At 35.6% G+C, this 18,401-nt stretch overlaps 1 protein-coding gene across 4 annotated transcripts in view; it reads right to left on the minus strand.

The window, feature by feature from the left end:
* Positions 1-18,401, minus strand: part of PIK3C2G (phosphatidylinositol-4-phosphate 3-kinase catalytic subunit type 2 gamma) — a 669,174-nt gene that overhangs the window by 302,665 nt on the left and 348,108 nt on the right. For all 4 annotated transcript variants that reach the window (XM_061417725.1, XM_061417726.1, XM_061417724.1 and 1 more), the window contains one exon: positions 9,064-9,252. In XM_061417725.1, coding sequence (XP_061273709.1) covers positions 9,064-9,252 — 189 coding nt within the window. The remainder of the gene's footprint in view (positions 1-9,063; positions 9,253-18,401) is intronic.

The following is an 18,401-nucleotide window of genomic DNA, read 5'->3' on the forward strand; positions in this document are numbered from 1 at the left end:
AGGCTGCAAAGAATATAATCGATCTGATTTTAGTATTGAACATTTGGTGATGTCCATGTGTAGAGTGTTCTCTCGTGTTTTTGGAAGGGGGTGTTTGCTATGACCAGTGCGTTCTTTTGGCAAAACTCTATTAGCCTTTGCCCTGCTTCATTCTGTAGTCTAAGACCAAATTTGCCTGTTACTCCAGGTATTTCTTGACTTCCTACTTTTGCATTCCAGTCCCCTATAATGAAAAGGACAACCCTTTGGGTGTTAGTTCTAAAAGGTCTTGTAGGTCTTCATAGAGCCATTCAACTTCAGCTTCTTCAGCATTTCTGTTTGGGGCATAGATGTGGGTTACTGTGATATTGAATGGTTTACCTTGGAAATGAATAGAGATCATTCTGTTGTTTTTGAGATTGCATCCAAGTACTGCATTTCAGACTGTTTTGTTGATTATGATGGCTACTCCATTTCTTCTAAGGAATTCTTGCTCACAGTAGGCTCTCTTCTCACTTCCTAAATGCAGTTTCTGCATTTCCTAGCTCCCGTCTTCCCATGGAACTCTTCTCTTATCTTCCCTTTCACCAGTTCATTTTCACTCATCTTAGATATGCAATCAAACATAAAACTTCCTCAGGGAAGACTTTTCCCACTCTGGAGAAAGATTTGGGTCCTTCATTTTATGTTATCATGGAACCATGTACTTCTCTCAGAGCTGTTATGACACTTGTTATTTTACATTTATAATTTGGTAAGGGCCTATTTCTCCCCACTTCCAGTGGACTACAACTCCATAAAGGCAGGACTATGTTTCTTTTTGCTTAACATGCTAGCTTCAGAGCCTAAAGAAGTGTCTAACATGAACAGGCCATCAGTAAGTATCTACTGAGTGAATGAATAAACAAACTGGATATCAATTTCTTTATTTATAAAGTGGAAATCCATAAAGTGGGGGAAACTGTACATGATGGTAACAATATTATAGAGACTGTTTTGTAGGTCAATCATATAATATTTTGAAAGTGCTTAATAAGTAATCTATAAGTCACTATTCAATTTTCAAATATAAATTTGCTCTTTTACCATATACATTTTGACAAGTGAATTTAAGCTTAGTGAATCTTACTAGAAACGAAATTGTTCCCATGACTTTATGATATTTACAATTTAGCATTGAAAAAAATCTGTAAACTCTAAACACTCTTAAAAACATAGATACCAGGAAGAAGATGATGTTGACAAGACTGACTGGTAGCATTTATTGAAAGTTCTCATAAGTACTTTATCCTGCAAGGTACAATGCATGATACTTATTACTCCCATTGGCAGGAGGTGGGAGGGGTTTCAGGATGGAGAACACATGTACACCCATGGCAGATTCATGTCAATGTATGGCAAAACCAATACAATATTGTAAAGTAAATAAATAAAACTAAAATAAAAGAAAAAAAAGAAAAACTTGAACGAAGTGTTTCATGTAATAAGTGACAGAGACAGAAATGTCTGATTTCAAAGCTTGTATTGTCAACTGTGAAATTTGGAAGCAACTCCATAAACTCTTCAAAAATGCACAAAGGTTAAGATTCATGTCTTTGGTTTATACAATTCTAAGTTCTTCATTCTCAGTATATCACTTTGACTCTCTTTTCATGTGAGACACCATGGACTGCAGGACGCCAGGCCTCCCTGTCCTTCACCATTTCCCGGAGTTTGCCCAAGTTCATGTCCACTGAATCAGTGACGCCATTCAACCATCTCATCCTCCATTGCCCTCTTCTCCTTCTGCCTTCAATCTTTCCCAGCATTAGGGTCTTTTCCAAGGAGTTGGCTCTTTTCATCATGTGGCTAAAGCATTGGAGCTTCAGCTTCAGCATCAGTCCTTCCAATGACTATTCATGGTTTACTTCCTTTAGGATTGACTGGTTTTATTTCTTTACTGTCCAAGGTACTCTCAAGAGTCTTCTCCAGCACCACAGTTTGAAAGCATTAATTTTTCAGTGTTCTGCCTTCTTTATAGTCCAACTCTCAACATCCACACATGACTACTGGAAAGGCCAAAGCTTTGACTGTATGGACCTTTGTCAGCAAAATGATGTCTTTGCTTTTTAATACACTGTCTAGATTTGTCATAGCTTTCCTTTCAAGAAACAATCGTCTTCTGCTTTTATGGTTGCAGTCACCATCTGCAGTGATTTTAGAGCCCAAGAAGAGAAAATCTGTCACTGCTTCCACCTTTTCCCCTTCTATTTGCCATGAAGTGATGAGACTGGATGCCATGATCATAATTTTTTTTAATACTGAGTTTTAAGCCGGCCTTTTCACTCTCCTCTTTCACCTTCATCAAGAATCTTTTTAGTTAGTCTTTGCTTTCAGCCATTAGAGTGGTATCATCTGCATATCGTTGTTGATATTTCTCCCTGCAATCGATTCCTGCTTGTAACTCATCTAGTCCAGCATTTCGCATAATGTGCTCTGCATATAAGTTAAATAAACAGGGTAGCAATATACAGCCTTTTTGTACTCCTTTCTCCGTATCTATAGTTACCTATAATTCTATTCATATATTCCCTTCCCTCCCAACTGAGAGGAACAAGTTACTCTCTTTCCTTGATAACAGCTCTATTTTCATTTTTGGTCCAGTCTGTTGGGTGTTGGGGTCATCTCATTTTGTCTCTTCACCCATCCCTGTTTTCTGAGCTTCCTTCCCTTCATGCATCTTTCATCTCAGTTTGTAAACATGCTTGGAGCTTTTTTATTTAAACAAACATAAGAAGTCCAAACATTAAAATCTTTCTCTTACCTCCTTCAACTTTAGTGATCTTCTCACCTTTACGATCAATCTTATTCCAAGAGGCACAAATTATTTTTCTCCATTTCCTCTTTGAGGCCTTGAGGATGGCATCCAACTTCAACACCCAAATTTGCTCTTTCATCCAAAACTCTTGTCTTGGTTAATGATGTAATTATCTATCATTTACCTAATCAGAAAGTTCAAAGTCTTCCTTATTTCCTCTCTTGTTCACTTTCCTCTGAAATGTTTCTCCAGTCTGCTCTGTAAATTTCTACTGATGCTTAGAGCAGGCCCAGACCACTTTTCAAGTAGACTATTTCTATACCTGCATCTAATATCCTTGCTGTTATTCTTTTTTACAGTCCACACTTTACATTAATGCACAGAATTATCCTTGTACAAAATAAATCAGACTGCCTGAGTCCCATTTTTAAGATTCCATGGGCTGCCATAAAGTTAGTTATGAATAATTGCCTGACTTACAGAGCTCCAAATGATCTAAACTGAACCAGCCTTTTCAACTTTGTCTCCTAGTACCATTCCTTTATAATATTATAGTAAATCTCTCATTATTCTCTGAACTTCCATAACTTTGACCATCTAGTCTTTCTTTTTGGAATTCCATTTCCTCTCTTCTCCACTCAGGAAATGCCTATGAATGTTTCAAGTCAGAATTCAATTCCTTTCCAAACCTTTTCTTACATTCTCTGAGAGAATCTGCCTCTCTCTTTCTTGGGGGCATACAGCACTCAACACTATGATTATAGTCTGGAGAACATTGTATGGTGATCTTCAGTTTGAGTCTTTCCCTGTGAAGTGTATGTTCTTTAAACACAGTTGCTGTGTCCTATTCTGCTTCTTTGATTCATTGTGTGCCAGTTTCCATATATACATATTTTTGCTCAAAAAATAAATGGAAAGAATACATCATCATCTATTAGTTGATTGTTTAGTCAAATGTGGAAGTTATAGCTGTCTACCTTTTCCATATTCTCTTTGGCCTGCTTACCATGGTAGTTAAGAATGACTTTAGTACATTAATCTCTACAATAAAGAATACAGCGGTTTGATGCAAACATTTTTGTGGGACATTTTTCCAGGGAAACTGATTTTCAAAGCTAAGGCACTGCCTATTAAGTATTGCTCTTGTTTCTGCAAGACAATAATTTCACTTCATGTAGGATAGGAAGTTCTAGTACCTTGTCAAATTTTTATTTAAGCTTCTGATGTAATCCTCTGATGCTAATTCAGAGTTGCTATTTTTAAATGAATGCTTTCTTTGAACTGCCTTCTAATTCCTTGGGTAATTTCTGCTTATTATTAGTAGTTGAATAGTTGTGTCTGTGCACCAGGGTTCAAGAAAATAGCAACCATCTGCCAAGAACTACAGACCTTAGCCCTTGGTCTCTGGTATTCTGACAGCACCGCCTTCTCTAATGGAAGTATCAGTACCCGCTGAACACACTGTTAATGCTCAGCTGTGGAAATATTAACACCCTATGGCCCACAAGAGCTAAATCAAATATCAACATGTTTCTTGCTAAAAAGAAGCCAGCAGGAGGTGGTGAATCTTCAAACAGGATTAAGTAATCAGCAATATTAAAAATTATCTGAGCTAGAAATGGAGCATGTCAGTTCTCAGGAGGTTAAGCCACTGGAAAAAAATAGATTATTCAAGGGAGACAAAATATAGACCTCTGAAGAACTCACTCTGACAACTTACTTGTTAGCACATACTGTTTGTTCTCAGAGAAGTCAGCTTTTGAATTTAGAGAAGTTGAAAGGTTCATTTCTCGAAACAGCCTGTCCTCAAGTTTTTTAACAGTTCTGTTAAACTGGGAGTGGGAGTCGGAGGATGAGTACAGTGGAAACACTCCAACCTTTTCAGTGACCTTTATTGATGCATGATAAGGAACTGTTCAATGTGCAAATAAATCAAGTTTCTACTAAGTTCCTTGATTGATGCTTTCTAAACCCCACTCTATTCTGAAACCAGTCCTCATAACATCTAAAACTCTGATTATTCAGAAAAAAAGAAATTACACAGTGAAGTGGAAACATCCAAGGGAAAGTACTGCTGTTTACTATAATCAAACTACTGTCGGATAGTTTTATTTACATATTTAGTACATAAACAAACAGCATGTATTTACGTAGGAATGGTGTGAATTATAGGGTGAGGATGGCAAGCTCCAAATCTCTGGATTTAACTCTAGCTCCTTAACTTACAAGTGCCATTTGGGCAATTTAACCCTTGTAAGCCTCAGTTCCCTCAAAGGTAAAACTGGGATAATAATAGTATTTGTTTTATAGGGTTATTATAGATAATAAAGTGAGGCAGTACTAAGGGAGCACTAAATGAAAATCTAAACTTTATACTTAAAATATTAAGAGAATCAAATAGATGTTCAACATCTCTTCAGGTAGAGAAGCTTAGTTATCAGCAATCAAAGAATATAGAAGTCCATCTAGTGAATCCTCTTTATCTATAAGCAAGAAAACTAAGCAGGCTTCATGCTGACAAAGATTTTTGTAAAAAGTATTCCATGAACTTTACAAGAAAATATTAGTTAGTACGTTTAAACGTCTTTAAAATAGACCAAAGTACATCTTAATGGAACAATAAGCTATCCAAAAAAAAAAAAAAAAAAAGCCATAGTTAATGCTTTAGAAACTTAAAAAAGTTGTCCCATAAAAAAACTAGGCTTTAGTGATATAGAGAGTCATATTAATAGTTTTGCCTTTACAATCATTCTTTAAGTATTTTTAGCAGTTTTATGGAGATGTAACAAATACCATACAATTCACTCAGTGTACAATTTAATGGCTTTTAGCTTCCTCCTAGAGTTACTGAATCATAACCACAAAAGAAACCTCATAACAACTGGTTCTCATTCTCTACATTGCCCCAAACTCCTCTGGCCCTAGGTGATCACTGATCTACTTTCCGTCTCCATCCATTTGCCTATCTCTGGGCATCATAAAACATGTGGTCTTTTGTGACTAGCTTTGTTTGCTTAATGTGTTTTCAAGGTTCATTCATGTTGTAACATACACTAATATTCACTTATTATCATTGAATACTCTAACATTGCATGGACAGACCACATTTTATCTATCCATTCATTATTTGATGGTCATTTGAGTTGTTTTTACTTTTTGGCTATTGTAAATAATGCTGGTCTGAACATCCATGGAGAAATTTTTGAGGGAACCTATTTTTCATTTTTAAAAATTTTTTAATTTTTTAACTTTACAATATTGTATTGGTTTTGCCGTATATCAACATGAATCTGCCACAGGTATACACGTGTTCCCCATCCTGAACCCTCCTCCCTCCTCCCTCCCCGTACCATCCCTCTGGGTCGTCCCAATGCACCAGCCCCAAGCATCCAGTATCGTGCATCAAACCTGGACTGGCGACTCATTTCATATATGATATTATACATGTTTCAATGCCATTCTCCCAAATCATCCCATCCTCTCCCTCTCCCACAGGGTCCAAAAGACTGTTCTCTACATCAGTGTCTCTTTTGCTGTCTCGTATACAGGGTTATTGTTATCATCTTTCTAAATTCCATATATATGCATTAGTATACTGTATTGATGTTTTTCTTTCTGGCTTACTTCACTCTGTATAATAGGCTCCAGTTTCATCCACCTCATTAGAACTGATTCAAATGTATTCTTCTTAATGGCTGAGTAACACTCCAATAAATGCTGGAGAGGGTGTGGAGAAAAGGGAACCCTCTTACACTGTTGGTGGGAATGCAAACTAGTACAGCCACTATGGAGAACAGTGTGGAGATTCCTTAAAAAACTGGAAATAGAACTGCCTATTTTTCATTTATCTTGAGTATTTACCTAAGAGTGGAATTGTTGGGTCATATGTTAACTTGATGTTTAGTATTTAAGAAACTGACTAACTGGTTTCCAAACTGGCTGCCCCGTTTTACATTCCCATGGGCAGTATATGAGATTTCCAATTTCTTCACGTCCTTGCCAAAGGTAATTGTCTTTCTGAGTATAGCCATCCTAGTTAGTGTCAAGTGATATCTCAATGTGGTTTTCATTTATATTTCCCTAGTGATTAATGATGCTGAGCATCTTTCTACATGCTTATTGGACATTTCTATATTTTCTTTGAGGAAATGTTAGACCCTCTGACCATTTTTTTTTAATTAGGTTATTTATTTTCTGGTTATTGAGTCATGAGTATATATTCTGAATTAAATTCCTTTATTAAGATATAGGATTTGCTAATATCTTCTCTTATTCTGTGAATTGTTACCTTCACACTTTTTTTTAACCTTTATATTTTGAAACAATTTTCTGTGAGCTAATCAGTTCAGGAATGACAAAACAACAACTGCTACTTTTCTAAGTCTTACTTGAGCTAAAAAACAATTAGAATTAAAAAAAACTTTTTTTAGATGTTGGCTACTCTTATCTAAATCAGAAAAAGAGGTTAAGAGTAAGGTGAAAATGGGAACTCATTTCTTCCAGAAATTTCTTGAAATATAAGTATGAACTGTAAGTAATTCCAATGAAAGAAAGTGAAGTCGCTCAGTTGTGTCCAACTCTTTGGGACCCCATGGACTGTAGCCTACCAGGCTCCTCTGTCCATGGGATTTTCCAGGCAAGAGTACTGGAGTGGGTTGCCATTTCCTTCTCCAGAGTATCTTCCCGACCCAGGGATCAAACCCAGGTCTCCCACATTGTAAGCAAGACGCTTTACCATCTAAGCCACCAGGGAAGTCAATTCCAATGAAACCAATTGTTAATTTATTTTCTTATGTAATTATTTCATTAATTAATTCAACTGTATAAGGCAATGTAAGAAACAAAGATAATTGATGATTCCTTCAAATAATATAGTTTAAATATTATTTTAAAATAAGGTATAAATAGTGATCATGAATTTTTGAGAGTGATTGATTCAATATTGAGTAATTACTATGTCTCAGGTATTATTAAGCTTGTGGGAAACAGAAACACTATGATGAACTATCTGGGTTTAACTAGCTCTCATTCTAATGTGGGTAAATCACATGTTTCACATGTTGTGTGTAAAACATTGCAGTATAATGTAATTCATAAAGAAACAAAGCACTGCAGTAGGGAAATGTGGGCAGTGTTACTTAGTGAGGTCAAAGAAGGTCCATGTAGAAGAAGCCTTATAAAAAGGGGGAGAGCTGCAAGCTCAACTAAAAGACAAACTCTATCTATGTATCTATCTATGTTCTATCATTTATCAAGGAAGGTTGGTATATGGGTGCACAGTCATCGATGAAAGACATCAGAAAACAGAAATATTCAATGTACAAGGCACAAAAAACAGAATTTTAAGATAATTTATAAATTTTGAACTTGGAAGATTGAGAGGAAGCTTCTAGTAACTCCTACGAATAATAGGAAAAAATTTCTTTCTCCTCCTTTCACATCCTAGAAGTTTTATAAAAGCCATGAATTTTAAAATAAACCAAAATAAATTGTTTGAAAAGCCCTTTGTGTCACTTTCTTTCCCTCCTTTCTCCTTCATCAGGATCTTGAGAGAGAATTCAGAACAGAACTGAGTGTCACAATTCTTCTCTGACTCTAGAGATTGCAGACTTTCTTCATGGCATCAGTGCTGATGCCATGAAGACAGACTTAAAATATCTCTTCTTGGCTTTGAATGTGAAGCAGAAGCCAAGTAAGAGCTGCTTCCCCAAGCCAGAACCAGACATCACACTTGTTCCCACATGCTTCCTCTTAACTAGACGATGACATCATTATCCACCGGATTCTCAACCACCATGCATTTTATTCTAGGGAAGATACAGAGAGTACACAAGGGATAGGTTTTTTTTTTTTTTCATTTTGTTATCATTATCATTGTCTTACTAACTGGACACCTACTATAAACAGGGTATTTTGCCCGGCTTTGAATATTTCAATAGTAAAAGATACTGTTTCAATTTTTAAGGACTCTTTTGTTTTGAGAGAGGGACAAGTAGAGAAGTTTATTTTTCCCTATTCAATATTTTTTGGTTGTTATTTCTCTAAGAGCAACTAGACTCCCCATTTAAGAAACTCTGGCCATTAATTTTATTTCAAGTTTAGTTTAGAAGACACAATTATAGTTTAGATTTGTTTCAAATTTATATTCACAGCTTACATTTTTCTAAATTTAATATCCACAGCTACTGAAATTGGAAATAAACAGAATTGGTATTGAATAGAGACTTACAGTTTTTCTCTTCAAAATTTTCACGTTAGTAATATCATGCCTGTAATGCAATTCTTACCTTGAAGTCAAAAGTCCAAGTGCCTCCAAAGGGTGAGAGAATTTCCATCTTCTTAAAATGGTATGCATTTCTGAAACAGTTCTTTCATCCCATCCAGGGGCACTTCCCAAGACCAAAGGAAGGGAGCAGTTTTCATTGTTGCAGTAGAAGCGATAAAACCATAAGTATCTTCTCTTTTCCTCAGAGAGGCTGCAAAACCAGATTGGAAATGATAATTTACTGGAGTTCGTGACACTAACACATGTTTGTTATGAACAGTCAGTGCAAAATATTAGGTCTAGTTCTTTGATTTTTAGTTTCTTTTGGAAAATAAGTCCTTTATCTTCTTGGGACAGTTTGATAGGTTATTTTATCAGATTATTTCCCACTAGCTTTAATCTTTTATAGAAAAATTAAATAAAATGTATTTCAGTTCAGATAATTCACATGTATTTTTCCTTGCTCTTATCTTTGCCACTTTTTAAAAAATGTCATTCTGGTTAGCAAAGTTTCTGTCTCCTTTAAGGCAGACCAAGTTTATCAATTCTGCCACATGTACTACTTAGAACAAAGATTCTCAACCATTTACTTTCTTACTGTATTTGGAAATTAACTTAGACCCAAGTGGGCCTGTGGAGAAATGGCACATTTTAAAGATGATATTCCTTCATTTCGAAGCAAGTTTCATCAGAGGTCAGAAAACTTTTTGCTCTAAACTTCAGAAACAAAGATCTCATTTCATCCCTGGATTCTGGCTTTAAATTCTTAGAGTTTGCTGGAAGTTTGGAGTTAAAATGCCAGTGAATAGGACTTTCTCACATGCACAAGTGTGCCCCTCAGAAGATCTAGATCTGGGACAAGGGCCATTGATTCACTGACAGTTTACCATGTTTTGCCTACACTCCAAGAAAGGCATTCAAGACCACAGTTGAACTGAAGGACAGCATTTCTCACACGACAATGACAGCTTTTCAACACTGTCTCCTCCAAACTGACACTCTGTCGATCAGCTTTCACTAACTAAAACTCCCAAGACAGGATAGCAAGAATTATTAACAGATTTTAAATATCATTATATCTCTATAATATCTTCTGAAATCCTCTCCCTCTGCAAAATGAAAGAAACGAATTACATAGGATGGTTTTTGAGGTACATTTGGGCTCTTTTTCTCTTTTGTCACTACCTTCTTCACCAGAAACCCCCCAGAAGAAAAATATTCCATAATAAAATTATTATTTTTTTTGAGTTTTTTTTTTTCTAATTTTATTTTATTTTGAAACTTTACATAATTGTATTAGTTTTGCCAAATATCAAAATGAATCCGCCACAGGTATACATGTGTTACTATGCTACTAAAACTAATTATTTTGTTTTAACTGAATTCATTTTTCAATATTGAATAATGCCTTTTTCTCTTTTATTGAAGCATAATTTACATAAAAGAGAATGCATGGATTCAGTTAATTAAATTTTGACAAATGCACATATCAAGCATAATAAAATCTGCACTCTTTTCAAGATATAAAAGTTTCTTATGCTACCAGAGGCAAGCAGTAGTACGACTTCTTTCACTTTAGACAGATAATATCTACTTTCAAACTTCATATAAACAGAATCATGAATATTTTTTATTTATAGCTTCTTTCACTAAGTATATTTTTTTGAAATTATCCATACTGTTGAGTATATCAGTAGATTTTTTCTTTCAGTTAATGAGTATTACTCCTTTATATGAACATACCACAATTTGCTTATCCTTTCTCCTATCTGATGGATACTGGGAGTGTTTCCTGTTTTGGAATGTTATGAATAAAGCTTTTGTGAACATTTGTGTGCATGTATTTGTACAGGTGTATTTGCATTTCTCCTACGAAGTACCATGGAGGGAAATGACTTGGTTGTATGTCATGTGTTTACTTTTTGAAGAAACTGCTTTCCGAAGCGGTTGTTGCATTTTACATTATCAGGTGTAGGGTATGACAGAACCAATTGTATAGCATTCTTGCCATTCTTTAATTTTGCCCATTAAAAAATATTATCCATGTCACTGCAGTTTAATTAAAAGCATACTGATCATTTGAAAAAAAATTACACTTTCTAACAGATTATAATTGTATTTTCATCACTAATTTTGGAACAACTAGAACTGTCATCTTAACAATAATGGTTATTCTAATCAATGGCGGGATATGTCCTTCCATTTACTGAGGTTTTCTTTAAGTTCTCTTAGCAAAGTTTTGCATTTTTAAGTATGTGTGTGTTAGTCACTCAGTCATGTCTCATTCTTTGCAACCCCATGGACTCTAGCCCTTCAGGCTCCTCTGTCCATGGAATTCTCCATGCAAGAATACTGAAGTGGGTTGTATTCCCTTCTGCAGGGGATAGAGATATTGATATTGTAAATATCAACATTGATCGAATTTAGAAAAATGAAATTTATTTTCCCTTTTTTACTGGAATATAGTTGCATTTTGTACATTAATTGCAAATGCTATGATCTTACATAATTACCCGTCTGAAAATAGAGCCAGTTTTATTTCTTTATGACTTTTACACATTTAAAACTTTTTTTTTTTCCTGCGATAGTACACTGGTTAGGACTGACAGTACAACACTGAAGAGGAATATTTAGGCAAGCATCTTTGTTCCCAACCTTAGGGGGAAAACATTTATTCGTGCATCATTTAATATAATGCTAACTCTAGCTTTTCCTATAGATCCAGATTCAACTCCGGAGTTGAAGGTTGAGGAAGTTCCACTCTATTTCCAGTTTTGAGACTTTTTATCATGAATTGGTGCTGAATCTTGTCAAAATTTTTCCCCCAAATATATCAAGATGGTATGATTTTCCTTATATATCTTTTTCAGTTCTTTTAATTTTAATCTAGCTGAATTCTTGCATTTAAAATATGCACCTGTAAACAACATAAAGTTGGATATTACTTTTGCAATGTAGGCTAACAATTTCTTCCTTTTAATTGGGGTTTTTATTTATATTTAATGGAATATTGATGTGATTCAGTTTAAATCAACCATGTTGCTATTAATTACTTTTGTCCAAATTATTTCTTTTGTTTCTTATTTCTTTTGGATTTTTAAAAAAATTAATTTCTGTTATCTTTTTTACTTTTAAATGTACTCTTAAAATCTGGGGGTTATGGTTTCTTTCAAGATTATAATATTCTTCTTCAGCACATCATGGGCGTGTATGAGTGCTCAGCTGCTAAGTGGTGTCCAGCTCTTTGTGACCCTGTAGACTGTCAGTCAGTCAGTTCAGTTGCTCAGTCATGTCCGACTCTTTGCGACCCCATGAATCAGCACACCAGGCCTCCCTGTCCATCACCAACTCCCGGAGTTCACTCAAACTCATGTCCATTGAGTCAGTGATGCCATCCAGCCATCTCCTCCTCTGTCGTCCCCTTCTCCTCCTTCCCCCAATCCCTCCCAGCATCAGGGTCTTTTCCAATGAGTCAACTCTGCATCAGGTGGCCAAAGTATTGGAGTTTCAGCTTCAGCATCAGTCCTTCCAATGAATACCCAGGACTGATCTCATTTAGGATGGACTGGTTGGATCTCCTTGCAGTCCAAGGGACTCTCAAGAGTCTTTTCCAACACCACAAAGCATCAATTCTTCGGTGCTCAGCTTTCTTCACAGTCCAACTCTCACATCCATACATGACCACTGGAAAAACCATAGCCTTGACTAGATGGACCTTTATTGGCAAAGTAATATCTCTATTTTTCAATATACTATCTAGGTTGGTCATAACTTTCCTTCCAAGGAATAAGTGTCTTTTAATTTCATGGCTGCAATCACCATCTGCAGTGATTTTGGACTACAGTCTTTTCATTTATTCTATCTTTGGGATTTCCCAAGCCAGAATACTGGAGTGCATTGCCATTTGCTCCTCCAAGGGATCTTCCTGACCCAGGGATTGAATCCATGTCTCCTGCATTGGCAGGCAGATTCTTTACCACTGAGCCAGCCAACCACAGTTATTACACTGCTTTATGCATAAGAGCCTTAGAATACTATGCTTTTATTTTTCTATTTCTCATTCTTATTTTTTTTATTTTTTCTCATTTTATTTTTATTTTGTACATTATGTTGTACATTATGATTATGTTTAGTTAAATATTTTTAAAAATAAATTAATAAACATGAAAAATGTATATCTTTATTATCTAGCTATTTCCCTTCATGGTACTTTTCATTTACTCCTGTAGATTTGAATGTCCATCTTTTTTCAGCCTAAAATATTTTCTTTAAAATTTCTTACAGTACAGATGAGCTTATAATTAACTAACTCAGCTGTGTTTAGTTGAAATGTTTTAATTTTACCTTAATTTTTGAAATGCAATTTTACTGGTTATAGAATTTTTAAGTTGATAGAGTTTCTTTTCTCCTTTCAAAATGTAAGATAACTTATAATGTCTTTTGGTTTCCATAGTTTCTAATGAGAAATATGAAGTTAATGAGAAATCTGTAGAATTATAGTTCATCCCATGAATGTGATTTGTTGACTTTCTCTGAAGCCTTAGAAAAATTTTATATTTATCTTTAGTTTTCAGAAATTTGACTATGGTGTGCTTAGGTGATGTGTGTGTGTGTATGTGTTTGGAATTTGCTAAGTTTCTTATATCTGTAGGTGATTTTTTAAAACTTAAACTTGTAAAATTTTGGCTATTATCTCTTTAAGAATTTTTTTTCTTCACTATCTCTTTTCTCTCCTGTGTGTCCAATACATACATATTACATTGCTTGATAATTGTCCTATAGGTCACAAAGCTGTATCACTATTTTCAGGTTTTTTTCTTTCTGTTCTTCAACATGGATAATTTCTATTGCCCATTCTTTAAATTCACTGTTCTTTTTTTTTTCATTATGCAATCTATTAAGCTTTTCCAGTGATTTTTAAAAATTTTAATACTGTGTTTTTCAGTTCTTAAATTTCCATTTTTCTACTTCATTTGTTCACCCATATGTATTTTTTAATTTAAACCCATAAATACCTTTATAACAGTTGTAAAATATTTGATGGAGGAAGAAATGGCAACCTACTCCATTGTACTTGCCTGGAGAATCCAATGGACAGAGAAGCCTGGCAAGCTATAGTCCATGGGGTTGCAAAGAGTTGGACACAACCGAAGCAACTTAGCACACATGCAAAATATCTGAAGCTGTTTCTATTAACTGCCTCCTTCAATCCTGGTCTATGGTTATGTATTCCTGACTTTTCCTATGTTTAGCAATTATTGGTTGTACACTAAACATTTAAAATCCTACATTGTTCAGAGTCTGCATTTTGCTGCATTTGAGTGCTGAATGTTTCCAATTTTTTTTTTAGGAGGCAGTTTAATTACTAGTAGATCAGCTTAATCCTCTTGGGGTCTGTTTTTATGATGTGTTAGACTAGGCCAAGCACAGTCCTAAATCTTGAGCTAGAGCACATTTACTCCTAATATGCATCTTTCTGATTTCTTTATTGAGTGCTGAGGTGTTCTGTGATCTTTCTGCATCATTACTGGTCAGAAAATTTATGTCTCCCAGCATTGTACAACCTCTAGAATCTACATTTATTTCATATCTCCCTGTAGCAGTTCTTTTGCTATAAAATCCCCACGTGCTCATGAGTGGCTCAGTACTCAGCTGAATATATAAGGGGACACCACTACATATTTCTGAAGCTCCTATTCTGTGGATATGCCTTTCTCTACTATTATTCTCTGGAAATTCTAGCTGCCTCAAAATTATTAAACTCTGTGATCTCTGCCTTATTTATTTATTTTTTAATCTCAGGAGGTAAGACCTGCCTGCTCTTCTTTAATTATAACTTCCAGAGAAATGATACAGAAAATGTCTCTGGGTCCGAAGGCCTTTTTACTCATGGGTTCACCTCAAGCCTTCTCTGCTCAATTTCTGAGAGCAGTTGCTTTATATGTATTTCTCTTATATCATATTTCTTTAATTCAGGAGGACTAGTTTAGTAATATAATAGGTAACCTTCATGGCTAGAGGTGGAGGCATAATTTCTTTTAAAACATTTGTTTTTTACCTTATGTTCTGAGATTTTCCTTACATTAGATACTTTTCTTTAGAGGTCATCAAGAAGGTATTCTTTTTATTTTTACAAATGTTAGAGTACATTTTCACCAAACTTCATTGAGTCTGAACTTCTCAACTGCTAACATTTAACCAGTTTGAAAGAAGACAAGTATGTCACCAACTAAATCATAAAATGTGGTGTTTGGAAATTGACTTTAATCTGTTTCTAACATAAGTTTTATCACATAGAAGACTGTTCTCCATCTGTTTTCACAGTCCTGAATGAAACTGTACTCTACTGAGCATTAATAATTGTATTTGAGTGAGTAAAACAGAAAAATGTTGCTTATTTTATGTATAAGTTATTCACTTAAATAGAAAACTGAAGTATAAAACCAGCTAGAATTCACTGGGGCTAATTTAAAAATACAAACCTTTAATATTTAAAGGCAGTTTCTGTGCTTATTTATTTGTTGGTTTTGACATTTTTTGTTTGAACATATTTAAAATTTCAAAGGATAGCAACTTTTTATATTTTAAAAAATCTCTCATACAAATATATCAGTCTCTGATATATGACATACTTGTTAAATGTAAAGTTTTATATTTTTGAATAAGAACTATCAAAACATGCTTCATCTAATTAAGATGGCAATAGTCTAGAATAACGATGGATCATCAAAATATGTGTCATAAGGACTATGAGAATCCGTAAGGTCATTTTTATACCAAACTCTATGCCAAGGAACTTTATCCTTTATAACATTTATTTTACACATATTATTTATCAGGCACAATGTGGAACACTGGAAATGTAGTAATAAAAAGGATAGATTCCTGGTTCTCTTGGTTCTCACAAACAAATGAGAAAAAAAAAACACATTAGTGAACAATATGATACTAGATTGTGTTGTGTGTGATAAAAAAGGTAATAAGAGAGATTGTAAAGAGGGAAAAACCTCATTTGATAGGGTTATAAAAGAAGGTCTCTTTGAGAAGATCACAATTAAGTGAGGACCTACAGGTTGAGGGGCTTCCCCGGTGGCTCAGATGGTAAAGAATCTGCCTGCAATGCGGGAGATAGGTTCGATCCCTGGGTCAGAAAGATCCCTTGGGGGAGGAAATGGCTACCTACTCCAGTGTTCTTGCCTGGAGAATCTCATGGACCTAGGAGCCTCGTGGGCTACAGTCCATGGGGTTGCGAAGAGTCAGACATGATTGAACGACTAGCATTTTAACACTTTCTAACACTAACTCACTACAAGATGAGATGATTCAGCCATGTGAAGAACTAAGGAGGAGTATTTCATGAAGAGGAAATCCCAAATAAGAAGACCCTGAGATGGGAGAAGGAATGGCATATGTGAAATATATGAAGTAAAGAGATGTCATTGGCTTGAAATGACTGAGGAAAAGAGTAGGATGTGTGGAAATTAGAGCTCAGGGCAGTAACAAGATTACCCCAAATTAGTTTTTCCAGCGGTCATGTATGGATGTGAGAGTTGTACTATAAAGAAAGCTGAGTGCCGAAGAATTGATGCTTTTGAACTGTTGTGTTGAAGAAGACTCTTGAGAGTCCCTTGGGCTGCAAGGATATCCAAAGAGTCCATCCTAAAGGAGATCAGTCCTGGGTGTTCATTGGAAGGACTGATGTTGAAGCTGAAACTCCAATACTTTGGCCACCTGATACAAAGAGCTGACTCATTGAAGAAGACCCTGATGCTGGGAAAGATTGAGGGCAGGAGGAGAAGGAGAGAACAGAGGATGAGATGGTTGGATGGCATCACCGACTCGATGGACATGGGTTTTGGTGGACTCCAGGAGTTGGTGATGGACAGGGAGGCCTGGCGTGCTGCGGTTCATGGGGTCGCAAAGAGTTGGACACGACTGAGTGACTGAAATGAACTGAACTGAAATGCCTAATCACGTTCAACACCTCAGTCTGGAAGGTCTCAAACTAATCCCTCCTCCAGAAGATGACTCTAACATCTGCCCAGTTCAGCAATTTCAAACCTTAGACTCCTCAGTATCTTGATTATTTGGTTTCTCATTTGGCTTCACCCCTATTTACTATTAATCATCAAGTCATGCCTTTTCAACTCCCAGATATGCTCCAAATCCAGCCATTACTATCAATGTCCACAATGTCCACTGCCATTGCCCTCGTTCTAGTGACCACAGCCTTCTGCCTAAAATATTACATCAGCTACTTTACTGTACTGCTCTCTTCCTCTTTTCAGTTTAGTTCAGTTGCTCAGTCATGTCTGACTCCTTGTGACCCCATGAACCACAGCACGCCAGGCCTCCCTGTCCATCACCAACTCCCAGAGTCCACTTAAACCCATGTGCATCGAGTCGGTGATGCCATCCAACCATCTCATCCTCTGTTCTCCCCTTCTCCTCCTGCCCTCAATCTTTCCCAGCATCAGGGTCTTTTCCAATGAGTCAGCTCTTCGTATCAGGTGACCAAAATATTGGAGTTTCAGCTTCAACATCAGTCCTTCCAGTGAACACTCAGGACTGATCTCCTTTAGAATAGACTGGTTGGATCTCCTTGCAGTACAAAGGACTCTCAAGAATCTTCTCCAACACAACAGTTCAAAAGCATCAATTCTTCTGTGGTCAGCTTTCTTTATAGTCCAACTCTCATATCCATACATGACTACTGGGAAAACCATGGCCTTGACTAGACGGACCTTTGTTGACAAAGTAATGTCTTCCTCTCTTACTTCCCCTCTAAACCATACTTCAACTTATAGCCAAAAGGATCACTCAAAAAGATTATTCAGATCACATGACTACCCTGTTCAAAACCTTTAAATAATCTCTTATTCTTGGAATAAAATGTTTTATTATATTATATATCTCACACACATGAAGTGTTGCTTTCTTAGTTTTATGCTTTTCCATGTTGGTAATGAGAGCATCATAAACTGTGGCTTAGAGATTACCAAATATTAAGTACAAACAGTAAGTATACAGAATTAGTAATCTCTTATAATTCTTCCTGGGATATCTCTTTTCCAGAGAATTGGTGTTTGACAAAATTTAAGTACTTCTTTAGTTACCAATTTAGTGGTATAAAAAAAAAGCTATTTCTGTTCTTTTTTAATGTCATTATAATTAAATTTTACATCTTATGGTTTACCAAAACAGTTTTCTATCTAACTGAAGAACAATGGTTTATCACTGTTAAATGCTGATCTGTATCCTTCAGTCTCTGCTCTGTCGTTCTGAACTGAATGTTTTCCAATCTTTTTATTTTTCCTTTGATCAAAGTTAAAGTTTCTAAGTGTTATAATAAAAAAAATC

Source organism: Bos javanicus, chromosome 5 (assembly GCF_032452875.1).
Source record: "Bos javanicus breed banteng chromosome 5, ARS-OSU_banteng_1.0, whole genome shotgun sequence".
Classification (NCBI taxonomy): domain Eukaryota; kingdom Metazoa; phylum Chordata; class Mammalia; order Artiodactyla; family Bovidae; genus Bos; species Bos javanicus.